The 18,162-nt window shown below is 45.4% G+C and overlaps 2 protein-coding genes across 4 annotated transcripts; both read right to left on the bottom strand.

Moving 5' to 3' along the window:
- Positions 1–369: 369 nt before the first annotated feature.
- On the bottom strand, positions 370–2,038 carry dusp28 (dual specificity phosphatase 28). The gene is made up of 2 exons (XM_070919657.1): positions 1,694–2,038; positions 370–500 (listed from the first exon to the last, which is right to left on the bottom strand). Exons 1-2 carry the CDS (start codon positions 2,036–2,038, stop codon positions 396–398), a joined length of 450 nt encoding a protein of 149 aa, XP_070775758.1. The 3' UTR covers positions 370–395.
- An 8,466-nt stretch (positions 2,039–10,504) lies between these two features.
- On the bottom strand, positions 10,505–17,629 carry vcpip1 (valosin containing protein (p97)/p47 complex interacting protein 1). 3 transcript variants are annotated; one of them, XM_070919564.1, is made up of 4 exons: positions 14,965–17,629; positions 12,238–12,324; positions 10,867–11,472; positions 10,505–10,809 (listed from the first exon to the last, which is right to left on the bottom strand). In XM_070919564.1, the coding sequence occupies exons 1-4, from the start codon at positions 17,612–17,614 to the stop codon at positions 10,679–10,681; spliced, it is 3,474 nt and encodes a 1,157-aa protein (XP_070775665.1). In that variant the 5' UTR covers positions 17,615–17,629; the 3' UTR covers positions 10,505–10,678. The 3 variants fall into 3 exon arrangements, with proteins under 3 accessions (XP_070775665.1, XP_070775664.1, XP_070775663.1); XM_070919563.1 differs by having other exon boundaries at positions 10,505–10,785; positions 10,831–11,472; positions 14,965–17,614; XM_070919562.1 differs by having other exon boundaries at positions 10,505–11,472; positions 14,965–17,614.
- Positions 17,630–18,162: the final 533 nt, after the last annotated feature.

The following is an 18,162-nucleotide window of genomic DNA, read 5'->3' as shown; positions in this document are numbered from 1 at the left end:
TATCTGGTTTCTATTTGTCTTTTTTTGCTGTTTAAGCACTTTGTAACTATATTTGCTGTTCTTATGTATATTATCGCACTAATGTTTAGTACACATTCGAGTTAATGTTATAGTCTCAGCTTCTCTTATTCTTTTAATATTGATGTATTTCATTTAGTCTACTTTCTCTTCAGGAACAATAAAGTCTAATCTATTTTTATATCATGTCGTTTTACATTTTGGACACATTAAAAGAAGTGAATTTACTTGGACCTTCATGTCTGGTGGGGTTTTCCTTGAAGTTCATTCTGAAGGCGATTCAGACATTCGAGATCCTTCATTCAGAAACGATGATGATGAAGAGGAAGTCGTTCCCCTGTTGGCTGTTTTCACACAGGCGTCCAGCTGTCCGTCCGTCAGTCTGTGTCTCCTCGTCTCTTCTTCAGCTCCTGTTCGTATCTCTGCAGCTGAGACAGGAAGCCGGGGTTCGGATCGATCACATGACGAGCCGTCTTCACCTTCTGGGAGAAGAAACAGCAGCGAGTGTTGAGTTATTAATGTGTGTTAATGAATGTTATTAAACTCCTGATGAAGTTTAGATAACATTTTATTTATTAAACAGGGACATTAATAAACATTAGAGTTAAACCAAGAGGCTGATTCCTCTGTCGTCTAAAAACAGAACATAAGATCAAAACACACAAGGCCATGAAATATGAATGCTGACAGAAGTATGGACTAAATAAGACATTATTAGACAACAGAAGCTCAGACACAATGAAGCACACTGATGCAGGCAGACGTGGACAGACTGCTCACTTCTTTTCACCCAGCAGCTCCTCTGTCACCGTGCTGCTCGAGGGCACCTTGGCTTCAGTACGAGCTTCGGTTTCAGCACACTGTGATATTTCTGCCCTTTGAACAGCAGCGTGAATCTGCTTTGGACAGCAGATCAGAGAACAGTGAGACACCTTCACATGGTCCCCTGATAAAAACTGCAGCTCATTAAACCAGAATCAGCAGGTTGTTGAAGCTCGTCACAGAGACCACTTCTCCCAGTCACATTCTCCAGTTTAACTTAATCAATAATTTAAGCTTATAAACGCAATAGTTTGAATCAGGACCTTCAGTGTCAGATACATATTTAAATCCACATTTAGGTCAATTTAAGTATCGGATCTCGGATCGGACTCGGAATCAGCAGATAATCCATTTTAAAGTACTCGGATCAAGATCAGGACCCACATAGAAAAACACATTGAGCATCAGAGTCCATCAGCCTGCGTCACCACTACAGAGTGTAAGAGTACAACAGAGAGTGGCCTTCAGTTCCGCCTCAGTTTTTGTTACTGTAGTTTCTGTTTGTTCCGTTTGTTTCGTACGTTCTGTGACTTTGGCTCCTGAAAACAAAGTATTTTCTCACTGGGATTAATAAAGAAGCGTCCTGGTGAAACCACCTTTGAACTGTGACCTCCTAACGGCTGGAGCCTGCAGGTAACCATAGCAACAGCCGTGATGCTAGAGGAGGATTTAAACACAGCTGACCTTTGTTGCTTCGGTCAGTCAGACAGAAGAGACACAGTGGACTCCCAGGCGTCGTCATAGAGACAACAATGAGACAGTGATGGAGGAAACACCACCTCAAACCCCTCGTGGATTACTACCAGTTACAGTTGGTGTGATTTGCAGCTAAAGCTACGTCCATCTCACGCACCTGCACTGCGTCCGTCAGCGTCAGCTGGCGGTGTTTCATGAGGTAGGCGATGCAGATGGTGGCGGAGCGGCTGCGTCCGTTCTTGCAGTAGACGACGCTGCGTCCTCCGCGGTTCGCCTCCTTCTGGATGGCGTCTGCGCAGCGGTCGAAGTGGCTGTACAGGTCCTCGTTGGGGTCGTCGTAGACGGGGATCTGCAGCTTCTTGACGCCGGCTGAGGGGAACGGCTGCTGCTTGGACACGTTGATGCAAAGCGTCACCGCCTCCTGCTGGATGAGCTCGTCGCTGCAGGCTGAACGGGCGTTACTGATGAACAGAGCCTTGGTGACTTTACACAGCTCCAGCATCCTGGAGAACTGACCCTCGCAGGCTTCCTTACTCAGGCACTGAGACAGGCAGGTATCTGCCACCTGGTCAGAGAGACAAGCGTGTGAGAATGCCAGCTAATAAGCTGACATCAGAGGCTTATTTACAGCATTATGTATCTAATGCTGAGACAGTTCAATAATACAATTATTGATCGACTTATGTCTTATGTTGTTTTTATCTATGGTTTCATTTTGTGGGTACTTATTAACGCAGTGTGACATCATCCAGGTGTTGACCTCTCGATCGTCACGATGAAAGATAAAATAACTTCCTGTCTCATAGCATTTTAAACCTCTGTGCTTATACTACACTACACTCGGTCAGGCCATTATTATTGGTTGATTATCGCAAAATTCAAACTGGTCCGACATTTAGATTAATCGATAAAAAAGCACAACTGTCAGTTGAAGCTCCAGTTCTTTCTATTCTCTCTACAAACACACAAAGAAATAAACAACAGGATTAAATAAAAATAAATAAATAATAATAAATATACAGCGATAATGAATGACAAAGACACGTTCCTCCCTCTATAAAGACAGAGCTACAGTGAACCTACAGAAACAGAGGTCAGTGAACGCCTCACCCCCTCACAAGGACAGACTGACTCACATGCAGCCGTCAGCTGATCTTCAGCCTCTTCAGAGAAACTCTCTCTGTGGGTTTTTAGAGGACAGTGTTTCCTGTTCGGTCCTGCAGACGGAGGACGGAGCCTTCAGGTTGATCCGGTCTGTTCAGGTCTCCTCGTGACCCCCAACTACTCCGATCCACACACACCGCTGCTATATTTAAGGCACGGACTGTGACAGCTGCTCTGCTCTGGGTCCTAATGCTGATCAGATTCATGACTGACAGATGAAACATGGACAAGTGGGAAATGGGACCAACAGTAAGCAACGAAGTTAGCAGACAGAAATATTCTGATATGAAGTCACGATTATGGAGCAGGATCTAATTATGAAGCACAAAGTCAAATGTTGGACTTAGTGTGTCATAATGTTGAATGACACTCATCTCTGTAATCTAACGGAGACTTAAACAGCTCAGTATCAGAAGCCGTTATGTGTTTTATCTCAGTGTTACAGCGCCCTCCAGTGGAAGACAACCGCAAACTCACACAGTTACAATAAGTTTTTCTTCTTGTCAATAAATCTCATGTTCAGACTCATGTTGTTTTCACATTTATCTGCTGAAGGAGGAAAGTTGGGAACACTTTAACACCTGCAGAGTTTATGACACCACAACTAGTTTGGAGCCAGTCAGGGTCCAATTATAACTGTAACTGTAATTATACTTTACACAGGTGTGATGGAGACTTGAGGCCTGCAGGTCACAGACACCGACAGTGGAGGAGGAAACATCTTGTGTCCAACCTCTGAAATGAAAAATAGATTCAATGTTTGGACAAACCATCAGACACAACCTATTATTATTCCAAGCAGAGTATTCTTATACGTCTTAAAACATGTCTGGAGGGGATCTTTAAGGGACTTTCAGACCAAAGCCTGATGTGAAATGTCGACATTTAACAGTAACTCAATTCAACCGACCGTTCAGTAGAAGACTATTTCATTCATCTAAATAAATCATGGTTTTATTAGGTATAATCCTAAACTGCACATCATTTAAGGCCGCACCTAATGACTATTCTAACAGTCTTTAAAATGTCAGGAACTAGTTTCTAGAGCTCGTATTCATGTCTTGTTTTGGTCGACCAACAGTCCCAAAACTAAAGAGATGAAGTTTATAATAAATAATATAAAGCAAGTTTTAATATCAATCAGAGAAAAGCTGAAAATCCTGAAAAGGCTGAAACCACAGTTGAATTGTTGCTTCATTCATTACTTAAACAATTAATTGATTGTCAAAACTGTTGTCGCTTAATCGACTAACTGTTTCAGCACTAGTAACAATTCAAAATGAATACCTGGAAATTAATTTTGCAGCAGGACGTCACGGTTGTGGTCTTTGAGGGGTCTCCAACAGTCTGCTGAACAGGTAAGCTAGCATCGCTAGCATCGTTAGCAGAACAGCAGGTGAACTGTCAGTCAGGGTGGAGATGTTTCCTCCGCAGGTTGTTGCGGTTTGTAGTTGGCAGTTGCTCGTGTTCCTTCATATGTTCACAACAGTTTTACAGAGTTAAAGCACTCAGATGTTTGACTGACTGCTTCAGTTTCTTTAAAAGGAAAGACGCGGCCTTACTTCGGGCTTGAGAGTCGGAGTGGATCTTTTTGTCCGCCATGTTTGTTTGAAAGCCCGTTTAATGTCTGAAATGTTCAGGTGTTTCGCTGCATTCTGCGACCCGTTACATTCTGTGACCTGATCAGCATTTCCGCCTGAACCGGAACAGATTTAAACTAAATTAAAAGACTTATCAGTATTCAAATTAATCATTCCATAGAAATGTATTTAAATGAATCCAGTTTCCAACGCCTTTCCAACAATTCCATGTGCTGTAATTTTTACTTTATTATATTTATTTAATGTGGTTTGAAACTTGAGCTGGGCGATAATATTGACATTCCACTGTTTTGATTTACATGTGAACTGATTAATCAATTAACTGAAAAAGTGATTCATTTTCTGTTTTTAATGACTGCTTGCTCAGAATCATCATCAGTCATTTAAAGAGAATTTGTAGACCACGATAAAGTCATATCGTCATATGATTTTTGATTAACAATAATTTAACGTTATTGCCCAGCAATTCTTTGACACATACAATAACAGACAAGTGGTTTGAATATTCTCTGCAGGTTGATGTTTGTACAAATAAACTGAAACCAGCGTCACTCTTACATTCACAAACACGCTTCAGAAAATGGTCGACACTGATGTAAAGTACAAACATGAACAGACACTGCTTCTTTTTCTTTTATAAAAGACAAACAGAAAAATCTGTCAGTGACGACAAAATACAAAAACAAGTGAAGGAAGTGATTTTATTGTTGGGGTTGAAAATCCATCACACATGCAAACAGCGATGTCGAAGCCGTGTATCATCAATATTTTATTAGCAAACCAGAGAGAAGTTAACAAAAAGGAAAAAAAAGAACTGAAGGAACTGAACAATCTGTGTTTCTGTACAGGTCCAAATATACTACAATATATACTATTATACAACTGGATTACAATTCATGTCATTAGTACAGCAGTCACAAAGAAAAACTTCAAGTCTGTTACAGCAGTGTCGTCTGAGCAAACTTTTCTTCCTTTTGATTCGTCCAAGCGACCGACCGGTTTCTTCTCCGACAGATGATGATTCATGTGCAGCTAATATGAGCATGCTACGCTAACATTCCCTCTTTTTCTCAAACAAAGTGCAAAGAGTTTTACATTTGTTCACCTCAGCGGCAAAATAAACCTCAGAGAGCCGAAAACAAAGAGACTGATTCACATTCAGAGACTAAGATTTGTTTTCGCCAAAATCCAGAAAACAAAAAGATTCAAGACATGAAGATTTAAATTAAAATAAATGGAGTTTTAGGTCAAACCAACACAGTTAAAAGAAAAACAGAAAGAAGCTCAATGTAAAACATATTGATTTTGTGTAAAGTTAACAGGTTTTAAGGCCGGGCGATCCGTTCCTCCAAAAACACCACGTCATTACAGAAACATGGAGATGTGGAAAAACAGTTAGTTGGCAACAATAAACTGACTTTCAGTCCTGTCATTTTAAAGGAAGAGTTCAACATTTTGGGAAATACACTTATTTGTGATGAAGCTACTGCTAGCAGTTGATTGGCTTAGCTTAGCATGAAGTCTATAGTCCGGTACATAACCCCCTGCGAAACCTCAGTGAGTTCATCAGTGAGCTACAGAGGTGCTGGTGGGGGTTTTGTTACCTTTGGACAGAGCAAAGCTAGCTTTTCTTGCTTCCAGTCTTTATGCTAAGCTAAGCTAAGCTGAGAACGGTACCGATTTGAACGCCTAACTCTCAGCAAGGAGGAGAATAAGTGTACTTCCCAAAACTATTCCTTTAAACTAGTTTTACAGCTCAGGCATCTGATGCTGAACACTGAACCTTCTGCGGTTCAAATGAAACTCCCAAAAAGGATCATTGGAGGGAAAAAAGCCACAAAGGATGCTGGGAAAACAGTTGCATTGGTCTTTATAAGCATCAAATCACAACTTCAGAAGGTACTTTCTAGCAAAAGCTGAAGCAGCTTGAAACTGTTCAGCCTCTTGCGTCATCTCGTTTGGACATTTCGGGACTTCTGGTTGAATGAATCATGAATATAAGCTGCTCTTCTCATCAAAAATAAAATCAGTGCACATCTTTCTTTGTCCATGTGCAGAGTCGAAAACACTTTTGACACAATTGACGAAGAGCAAACTTAGGCTGGGAATGTTTGTGTTAGTCTCAGGAAGGCAGAAACCAAGAATAAAATCAAATGAAACTCAAGACACAAGCAGCAGGCTGTTTAATAAAATCTACAGTTAGCTTATTAATGAAGACAAACACTCTTATCTAGCTGCAAGAATATTGACCTGTCCACAGGGCTGTCCACAGGGCTAAAGTATGAGGACAGGGCTGTCCACAGGGCTAAAGTATGAGGACAGGACTGTCCACAGGGCTAAAGTATGAGGACAGGACTGTCCACAGGGCTGTCCACAGGGCTAAAGTATGAGGACAGGACTGTCCACAGGGCTAAAGTATGAGGACAGGGCTGTCCACAGGGCTGTCCACAGGGCTAAAGTATGAGGACAGGACTGTCCACAGGGCTAAAGTATGAGGACAGGACTGTCCACAGGACTGTCCACAGGGCTAAAGTATGAGGACAGGGCTGTCCACAGGGCTAAAGTATGAGGACAGGACTGTCCACAGGGCTAAAGTATGAGGACAGGACTGTCCACAGGGCTGTCCACAGGGCTAAAGTATGAGGACAGGACTGTCCACAGGGCTAAAGTATGAGGACAGGGCTGTCCACAGGGCCGTCCACAGGGCTAAAGTATGAGGACAGGACTGTCCACAGGACTGTCCACAGGGCTAAAGTATGAGGACAGGACTGTCCACAGGGCTGTCCACAGGGCTAAAGTATGAGGACAGGACTGTCCACAGGGCTGTCCACAGGGCTAAAGTATGAGGACAGGGCTGTCCACAGGGTCGTCCACAGGGCTAAAGTATGAGGACAGGACTGTCCACAGGACTGTCCACAGGGCTAAAGTATGAGGACAGGGCTGTCCACAGGGTCGTCCACAGGGCTAAAGTATGAGGACAGGACTGTCCACAGGACTGTCCACAGGGCTAAAGTATGAGGACAGGGCTGTCCACAGGGCTGAAGTATGAGGACAGGACTGTCCACAGGGCTGTCCACAGGGCTAAAGTATGAGGACAGGACTGTCCACAGGGCTGTCCACAGGGCTAAAGTATGAGGACAGGACTGTCCACAGGGCTAAAGTATGAGGACAGGACTGTCCACATACTTTAGGCCACACAGTGTAGTTTGTAGCTGCAGGATTAAAAATCGATCCGTGTCCCTGCGTTCACTCCCATGTAGTTCTGACAGAAACTGCTTATGTATGCGACTCGTGTGTAACGAGTATAAATGTAAACAATAACTGCAACAAGTCTTTAATCTGAAAGAAACACTGATCATGAGAGGAGGCACAAACTGAGGCAACCTGCTTTAAACATGGAACCTGCCTGATGTTTCATGAGAAACTGTGATCAGATGCTTTTAAAGACGTCTGCTGAACTAAACAGAAGAGCAGAGAAAACCAGATCAAACTAGAAGTTAAAGTCTTTTTTGTCTGTTGTCATTTTAATCTAGTGTCAGCAGACTGGGGGAAGTTTTCTGTGGAGATGTAACATTCAACCTCTCTGCTGTGAAACTACACGGTTGAACAGATTCATTTTTTTCCACATGTATGTTTTAGTTTTTAAGGAAGTGAAGAATTTTTTTTGCATAGGACAGAAGCTGACGGGCCTGTGGAGATTTCTCTTTACCAAATACCAGATCCACATACTGTTTTTAAACTGGACTCAAAACTTGAACCTGGTTTATCTTTGGCCGGGAGGTTTCACACGAGGCTAATGAACCAGTGACGGTAAAGGGTAGGGTCACATGACACCTCAGACCTGCAAACGTTCACTCCGTCTCACTTCAGACACATTTAAGCGTGCTTCCTGTTGTGTGCACGCTCGCACAGTTCACCTTTGTCCAACTCTGACCGTGAGGATGTGCGCGGTCAGCCAATAGAAACACTGCTGCTCTGTGTTTGGAAATGAAGGAGATTATTATTGTTATTATTACTATTCTAGCAGGTTTCATCATCATGTTTAGCACAATGATCCTTGTGTCCTCTTTCACTTCTGTGGGGCAGTTTGTTGCATGGAGGGGTAATGTGACCGCACCTCAAGAGCAAAGAAAAAGAAGAAAACTCATGAAGCTTTGAGGTCTTTTCAACAGAGAAATCGCACTTAATCATTAGTCATTCTTTCTCTTCCCACTGGCCAACTGTATTGTGTAATTCTTGAAAAAAAATAGGACAATAAATGGGATGTCCCTTAGCATTTTGATATTTGGGCATTTAGTATGCCAAGAGAGTAACGACTGCTCAGTCCGCTGTTTTTTGGTTTTTAGATGTGAAGCACCTCGTGGGTCAGATTCTCCACTAGGGGGGGCCGTTTACTCATTCTCAGACCAGTTCAACACACCTGCAACACCTTCACACAGCTGGAGTCACTTTTGTACCTTCAGCTTTCATTGCTTACAACATAGATCTCTTCTTCCAGTTTCTTATAGTACGTTTCCTGAAACAATACTGGAGCTTTCTCTCCAAATTATGAAATACACTTAAAGACAAAACACAGATTATTTGTTGGCATTCAACAACTTCAGTTCCCTTATAGCTTTGAAAGTGCTTCCATGGCCAAGATAATAGTTCTTTCGTTAAAACGGTAAGCTGTTTAAATGTTACTGTCCATCTCAGTAAATACTCTTATTTTACAGTGTTTCAGTTTTTCAGAAAAGGAAGAAAGAGAACCAGGTGGAACAGAGGCAGGACTTTGCTGTAAAACTCTAACAGCTGCTGCACTTTTAAAGTTGCGCCACCTGCAGGCAACGAGTGTTTCAACTCGAACAACCCATCACTGCGTCACACTGACCTCCAGCTGATATCAAATACTCAAAACTGAAACATAATTCAGCTTATGGCTGCTTTTGAAGATTTTCATAAATGAACACATGGTTTATTTCCCTCTAAACGTGTGTGAAGTCGGCGACACGTGAAGCTTTTTCAGGCACTTGACCATCAGACAAATGTGTCTTAACAGTATTAATAATCTGTAGAAACAGTCTACTGCTCTACAAATAAACATTCAACCTACATAGATAATGTTGGCCTTGTTTGGCCTTTGTACATCAGCTACAGCCCGAGTGACACTGTCCTCTCCGGGCCAATACCAAAAATCAGATAATGATACATCGGCCAATTTGTTTTGTTTTTTTAAACATAAAACTATTTCATTATTAAATATTTTTCAAAAGTCAATTTGGTAACAAAGTAGTTGTGCCCACAATATGTACTTCTCAGGACACTTTACGGTGTAAAACTAAACTTCAGTGCTCTCTGCTGGACAAACTATGTTCCTGACCTCAAATGTTCTTCACTGACACTTCATGTCACATTTCAGAGGTTTGAACGTTAACACTCTTTACCTGCAGGTGGCACAGGTTGGTCTGAAGCTGGATTCAGGTGCTTCACATCAATCACACTGTGTTTTGGAAAACAAGAACATTAAGTGTTGACTTTAAGTGGTGAACTTTGGGGGGGGGTAAAATTTCAGGTCAAATCAGGCGGTCAAGCAAACACAGATCCAGTTCTCCCCGCGATCCTCAGACAGACGGACGGACGGTGGAAAAGCAGATTTCAGCGATGAAGGCGGTGATGCGTTCAGAGGCTGGTGCACTTTTCAGAGCGTGCACTTTGACGGAAGCATGTTTGCGGGACATTACTCTGCCGGCGACCAGCAGCTCTCCTCCTGGTGGCGGATTAAGACTCGGAGGATTCTTCTATCAACAGGAATGCGTCTCACGCTTGAATCCGAGCGGTGTTTCAGCCTCGGATATCGGAGCGTGTTTATAGCGAGAGGATTAGACGTCTGCAGGTGGGAGTCACTGGGATGCAGATACAATCCTGTCACCACACAGGCGACTCTGCGATATATTGCAAGACAGTCGTTTACGATACATCATCAACTTAAGAGAAAAACGAATCCTAAAAAGGCAAAATAATTGCTCTCAAAAGCAGGAATCAATCATATGTTGTGTTTATTATTTACTGCATTGTGAAGTCGTGTGGACAGCTGAGTGTGTACCAAAGTGCATAGAGTTTAAACACACACACAGCAACAGCCTCAGTATGGCAACAGAAGTGTGACATTGGTGTGAGAGGATCAATGATGTATCGCAGAGAGCGTGTCACAATATATCGCCTTATGGATTATTGTCCCACTCCGAGTCTGCAGAGAGGTGAGGACGGTCGGCTCGCTCTTTAGTCATGCAGTAAAGACAACGAAACACGATGAAGACCAAAGCTTAGGATCCGACCTGAGGCGTTATGACCCAAAAGGTGCCGGCGAGGCGGGGGGCGGTGCTGGGGCTCAGGAGTGATCAGGAGTGATCCATGGGTTCCGTGGCGTTGCTCTGCTCGGCATCCTGACTCTCCATCTCCTCCGGTTCCTCCGTCTTCCTGTCCGGTTTGCCGGTCGCCGTCGCACCTGATGCAGCCGGAGGTTCGTGGTCTACTGTAGAAGTCGGCTGGCCCACGCCCGTCTTGGTCCCACCTGTCCGTTCCTGGCTAGCCCCGCCCCCTGCAGTGGAGGCGCTCTGCTGCTCTCTCAGGTGGCGCTCCATGGAGGCCTGGATGGAGGAGACCATCTCCTGCAGCTTCCTCCGCTGCTGCTCCATCAGGCTGGGGTCGAGACCACGACCATCCTTCATGGTGACGAAGCCCGGAGCCATGCGGACCAGCTCCCTAGTGGCGTCCTCTGGGATGTCCGACAAGTCCGGGGGGCCTCGGGACACACTGGCGCTCAGGTCCACACCGCTGCTGTGCTGGCGCGTGATAGGCCGGTGTTCTGGAGGGGAGGAGCCTCCGGCGCTGCCCAGAGAGTGGCCTTTACCCTGGAAGGCAGTGACGCTCTGCAGCTGCTCCTTCTTACGGACAACGCCTCCGCTGCCCAGCCGCAGCACGCCGTGGGATGGACTCCCCTCTCTGCTGCCCCTGGTGGCCGCCTCCGAGCGCAGCTGAACCAGAGCCTCCTTCACCAGCTCCTCCACTTCGGGACCGACGGGGAAGTGACCGGCAGCGTCCACACAGAGCTCCAGACGCTCCTCTGCTGCGTTATAAACAAACGTTTTCCCCGTCAGATGAGGCAGCGTGCAGTGCTTCCCGTCCATCAGGCCTGAAAGAGAGGATGATCAACGATATTAAGACACAAAGTCATTAATAACTTCTCTCCATCTGATCTAATGTTGCAGAACTTTGCCACTGTTACTGTACCAAATATAGTGATAACAGGCTTAACTCTGTCTTACAACAATACTCAGGTGCTCATATGAACATTGAGACAGTTTTTGTTTCCTCCTGTTCATACTGACCATTAAGACATCTCTTCTGAAGTTAATATGAAGCTTCTGCAGTCGAGTGGAGATCTTCCAAAGTTACAGTCTTTTAGCACAAAATGTCCTCTTTTTCTTTTCAACACCATGCTGAGCAGCAGGGTGGAGGGACAGTAACATAAAAAGAGGATTTTCTACTAAAAAGACTGGGAGATAACCACTCAGACTGCTGAAGCATCATTTTATCTTCGTATGAACTTTGGAACATATTTTTGCTCAAAACGAGGACTGTGGATGTTGTCTTACAGTGGAAGCACATTATGAAACGTTTAATGGCCAGATTGAACAGGAGGAATGTTACAGGAAGCTGTTTCAGTGTTCGTAGGAGCACCTGCTATTGTTTTAAGCCAGACGTGAAAAAAGTGTTTGATGTTGTTCAATAAAGGTGATATGATAAAACAAGGAATGAGTTCACTTATATTTTCTCTGTTTCAGCAATTCATATTTCCATAAATGCAATACCAGGAAGTGACCAGCAGATGTCACCATTTGACTATATCGAATACTTAGAAACAATGAAGCACTGCATCAAGTGAAAACAAACGTACCCATGTCTTTCTTGACAATGTTGTAGAAGACACCACCCTGCTGGAATAAGTGCGGCAGCTTCTTTGCGTACGACCAAACGTCCTCACCTGGAACAGACAGAGAAACTGTTCAGAGATTCAAGGAACCAGCTGAAACTCAAAAACTGAGAAACTGAAGCTGTGTCATATGATTTAAAATAAAATATCTGGCCAGTCTTAATATATAAGGCAAAGTGGAAAAAGTAATGTGTTGTTCCCAAATCAGATATCAGCATCTTAACATTTCTACTGAGCTGTGAAACAGTCTGCTGAGCGGATGTTTTAACCAGACAGGAGGATTATTGAATATGAGCTCTTGCTAACAGGAAGTGCTGCGTCAGGCCTGCGGAGCGTTCAGAGTGCAGATGAAACCTTCCTGAATATCGACAGACGCTGACTGTTGGCCAGCCGATCTGTTTATCTAAACGCAGCCGCGACCTTTGACCCTGTTGGCAGGTGAGACGGGGAGGGGTTGAGATGCCTGAGTCAGCAAAATGAGAGCGAGCGAGCGAGCGAGCGTGCACACACACACACACACACACACACACACACAATCTTTCTGGTAGCATTCAGGGCAGCTGATCAGAATCGGACGCTGTGATGGGCGTCGCCTGCAACCTGTGAGCTCAACCAGCCAGTCAGCTGATACCTGCAGTTTGTTATTCACCTGCCTGCTGTGACCAATCAAAAACCAGCAGGCATGTGTGCTGTACACCTGTGAGCAGAGTCAAACAGCAACAGTGTCCTCTCAGCCCCTCCACTGCTCACACAGAGAAATAACTGACTCTGGATCAGTCCATAAGTTAAACAATGTGAGGTGAAATCTAGAGGCTGCGTAAACACATCCAATGTCAAACAGATGCAGATTCACTCTTTGTTGCAAACTGAAATGAAGACACATCTGCTCGAGTTAAGATGTTTCACCTTGCAAAACATATTGCCGTTTTACCAAGTTTTATGACCTCCTTAAAGGACAGGTTCTCAATCTTTTTGCCAGTCTTTCTTAAAACAATAGACAGGCGCCAATATAAACACTGAAACAGGTTTCACACACTATAATGCTCCTGTTCACGTTGGCCATTAAAAGACGCCTTCCTAATGCGATTCTGATCTAAGTGACAAAATCTACAGTCCTTGTTCTGTGCAAAAATAGATTCAAAACTTAATCTGAAGTTAACATGAGTTAGACAAATCAAGTGAGTATCTTCCACAGTTACAGTCTCTTTGGGTACAGTGTTTCCTTGTTGAGCTGCAGTGGACGAGATACCCACACAACTCACTGCTGAAGTCTCCCCATTAGTACGAACAGGAGGAATGATTACAGTGAGATAAAACAAGATTCAATGTCCATGTGGGCACCTGACTCGAACAATTGTCCTTTAAGAGAAGGTCTGAGTACTATACCATCATATCATACACAACTCTGCACACTACAGCTTCAAATATGACCACTGAGCTGAATCGACTGTCTCAACAAAAACTAAGAAGTCAAGCTTCACCAAACATATTTACTGTAGAGGCTATACAGACCAGTTATGGATTCATTATTATCTGACTTCAGCCAGTGAATGGGTGATCTGTGATTTACAGCCAATTTACCATCCGGATATAAACACAGTTGGTCCAGAACACATTTATGTTGCGAAGAAAACATGAGAAATTGTTTTCTTTACACAATAATTATGCTTTTACTTTTTTATTCATCAATTAATCATCAATCATAAGTGATGTCTTCAAACTGCCAGTTCACTCTCAGTTTAGTCGTATTATGCAACCATCACACTGTTAAAGCCGCAACGAGATAATGTTTTTACTATTAATCAACTGCATAATCTGTGATAAATCAACGAATTGATTAATGACTTCATCATTTCAGCTCTACAAGGACCAGCAGTCTGGAAGTCCTACAACAGGTCCAGCTAGCGATCATAAACACAAACACACTACTAACGGCAGTTAGATGTGACAGAAATGACCATTCCCACTCGTCACAGGAACAGAATTACAGAGATCTGTAATGTGAATGATCTGGTGCTGAAACAATTAGATTTGATAAGCAATTGGTGATTTATGAAGTAAGAATATATATAAAAATCTATTTCAAATATTCCAGCCAATGTTCAAATATTTTCACCTTGAAACAGAAATTAAGCTGAAAATAAAAAAAGAATGCCTTGTCCTGTTTAATGTGATAATGTTAACGTTGCACATCTTATTTCAACTTATGAGGGTAGTTGGACTGGCTAGCTAGTAATGTTAGCCTCGACACTGAATGATGTATTGATAAGTTAGCTAGCTAGCTAACATAACAGCTAACTAACGTCACATGAGTTATTCATAAACCTTTGATTGACTAGTTTATTTCTGAACCCGCCCATCACAACGCAGCGCCACCACAAGTAAATTCTCAACCTGTGGGAAACACTGATATCACCTGACTGAGTCCTTTTGACTGTTTACTCAAAATGTTTCACTGATTAGTTAAAGCATAATCTATTGAATAATCAATAATGAAAATAATCATTAGTTGCAGCCTTAGTCCAGCTGATAAAGTGACTGGCTACACATTACCTGGATAATGTGACTCCGTTGATCTCTGCCTTAAAGTCTGCTCTCAGAACTAAACTCAGGGTATTTGTAGAAGTTTCATTAGGAGGCGGGGGAGACCTCGGGGGAGGCAGCCTACATGTCACACTCTTTGATTCTTACCCATCAAGGTTGCTAGGAGACAGAGGGAGGACATCTCAAGGTCGATGCTGTCCTGGAGTTCACGGCTGTTCGTCCTGCCGGACGTCACGGCGTCCTCGCTCTTCACCGAGTGGAGGGCGGAGTGCGAGCTGGAGGCTCGGGGTATGGAGGCCGCGGGGCTCTTGTCCTCGGGGCCCCTCAGTATCTCCACTGTCACCCTATCGCCGTGCTGCAGCGCCACCGGCTCATTCTCCTCGCTGTCCTTTGGGGGGACCAGCTCTTTGGGCGGGAAGCCGTAACGGATGCACTGCCTCGGCGGGGGCACGCCAAACTGGTTGGCGATGCTCCTCTGCAGCTCTGAGAAGGTGGTGTGGGCCTGCAGGGTCAGCATGGCCTGCCTGCCGTCACTGGTCGTCACACGGATCTTCTTCTCCTTAGTGGATGAGGAGGGGGAGGAAGATTTGGTGGGCGTGACTGGAGCTGAAGAGGAGGAGGTTTCCGGAGACCCACTGGGGGAAGACGTCCTGCCGTGGCCCTTCTGCTCCTGTTTCAGTTTGTCAGTCCGTCTCTTCTGAGTGACGAAGGCCTGCTCGCTGATGCTCTGCTGGATGCTGCGCTCCGCTCGGCTCATCGTCAGCTCCTCTTTGTGGAGCGTCTTTGCTTTCTGACCAGTCAGGATGATCTTAGTGGGCGGCTGGGGGTCCACCACCGGCTGGGTCTCAGTGGTGTCGGTGAGACGCTGGACATGAGCCCCGTCTATGGACACTGGGTTGTATTCGTCCGGGTTCTTCTTGGCGGTGTGATGCAGGATGGTGTTGACTACTTTCTGCACCAGGATCTCGCTGCCAAACTCCCCAGGGAAGTGTTTGGTGACCAGCTTCATGGCCACATCATACACGTTGCTGTTTAAAGCTGTGTCAGCCTCATACTGGAACCAGTACACCGTCTCTCTCACCACCCGACCCCCCCACTCCAGCGTGATGGGGAAAGCCTCAGGTAGGTTGTCATACTCCTTCCCCTCCCAGAAATGCTTGAAGCCACACCCACACTTCCCACCCTGAGAGCGGGTGTTGGTTCTGTCCCCGTCCAGGTAAACCACTGACCCATTGCCATGGATATGGCGCACCGATGTGCCATGACACCAGTTGCAGGTGTTGAGGGAGCTCAGTTTATAATCTGGGGCGAGGACGTCTCTCTGGGGGTCATAAGAGCAAACCACGTTGTTGAGGGGGAAGCTGTAGTTCTTGTCTGGCCGCAGCTGGCCGTGAGTGGATTTGGCCAAGTTGTAGAGCTTCCCACCAGGAACCAGCCACTCCGGCGGGACATGGAGCTCAGAGAGGGCTCCGCAGATCAGGCAGCGGTGCAGCCGGTTCTCCATCACCGACTTCTTAGCTGCCTCTGTCACCTCCTCAGGCTGGATGCCGATCACACCGGTCCGTCTGTAGACATACTGGTGCACGTCAGCCACCAGCGACGGGTGGATGCTGTGCTTCTCCATGAACACCTCCTCCATAGCGTTGACCAGCCGCATCAGATATTTGTCCTGCAAGCTTCGGTCGCCGCCGATCACACAGCTCCCGTCTGGTTCCAGCTTGATGTACTTCCTGATGAGCTCCTGAGGGACGCCCCAGGCCTTCGGCAGCAGGCGGGCCGGCAGCTTGGGCAGCACAGTGTTCTTGATTCCCACCAGAGGGATGTAGTGGTTCCTGCCAGAGCTGCTCCAGGCGATGCAGATGGGTTTGTTGAGCTTGCCGTCTTTCCCCCTGCACTGCTCCTCGGCCACCAGCCCCGGCAGGAAGGTGGCTGAATAATCCCCAGAGCTCCTCATTCCACTCAGGGAGTCCAGCAGGATTATGGGTCGGTGGAGGACGTTGGCTAAGCCGAATATATGGATGTTGCGTAGTCCAAGCGGCACGCCTTCAGGAGGGATGAACAGGGGGTCGCACTCATTGATGATGTCCTCCCACTCTGCAGCATCAATGAAATCCTGAAAGAGGGCCTTATAGCGGTCCAGGTTCTGCTTGAAGTTCTGTTTCAGGTTTTCTCTCAGGGCGTGCCAGAACAGTTCTCTGCCCACCAGCGCTCTGGACACAGCATGGACCAGGCAGTGCCCGTCTCCATCTACGTGGACGGGGATGAGACATTCCCTGTTGCCGTTGGCTTTCTTGACCTCCTCCAGGGTATCATGGAGGTATATGAGGCTTCCTGACCTGTCCTTGCCGTAGCCCATGGTGGAAACATGGTCCGGCTCAATCAGAAAAGCTCTGTCTCCCAGGAGCGAGCAGTCAAACATCTCACCTTGGTTCATTTCCCTCAGCAGCTTGGCTTTGCCGGTTTGTTTATCCATGCCGTACCTGGTGAGGACCGGGGACAGAAGCTTGCAGTGGTAATTTGAAAGCCCCATTACTTTCACCAGCTCCGTCCCTTTCTTCGGGGCCCCGGTGACGCCGAGCAGGGCGTTTCTGAGCAGATTGTGAAGCACAACATCTGGATCAGTGACTTCTTCGACGTTTAACAGGTTCTTCTGTTCGTGGCGTTGACCACACTCCGTGCACTCGATGCTGATGGAGCCGTAAGCAGGGAAGAACAGCCTCGCCTGACATTTCGGGTCTGGGCAGGTACCAGACAAAATACGCTTGTCTTTTTTCTTTGAGCTCTGCAGCAGCGACATTTCCGGTGAAAAAAGCTGAAACTGTCTGTCAGCTTCACAAAACCATGATAGTCTCACTCCGGCGAGGCTGTCAGGCGAGCTTCGACTCTGCTAACGATAGTTATTTGCCAGAATAACATAAGAACAACACGGAAGCGGCTGTTTTTTTCTTTAGCAACTGACCGTTGCTAAACGTAACTACGTCATGGCGTAAGATTGTGGGACGTGTAGTTGTGCTGTGTAATTACTTTTAAATATTTACCCATGAGAAAAAGAATGACTACCTTTTCATTTTTCCTTGTGCCAGTATCACCCGAAGACGAGAGAAGACACGTTCAATTAAACACAAATTCATTATTAAATTATTAAAATTCACAACGTGAATGTTCAATGGACTCTATTAACCAGAATGCAACACGCCGCAGCGACGTTTTGTTGTGTCAGGAAGTGCGTGAGACACAATCATGGCAGTTTGGGCAGATTGGATGGATTGTTTCCCAAAGTATTTTATAAACTGGGTCCCCAAAATGTATTAAAAGCCTTTTTGGCTGTGGGTGCTTATACAGTTA

The sequence above is a fragment of the Enoplosus armatus genome, chromosome 14, assembly GCF_043641665.1.
Source record: "Enoplosus armatus isolate fEnoArm2 chromosome 14, fEnoArm2.hap1, whole genome shotgun sequence".
NCBI lineage: Eukaryota > Metazoa > Chordata > Actinopteri > Centrarchiformes > Enoplosidae > Enoplosus > Enoplosus armatus.
The sequence above is the reverse complement of the archived record's forward strand: the minus strand, read 5'-3'. Positions and strand labels throughout refer to the sequence as shown.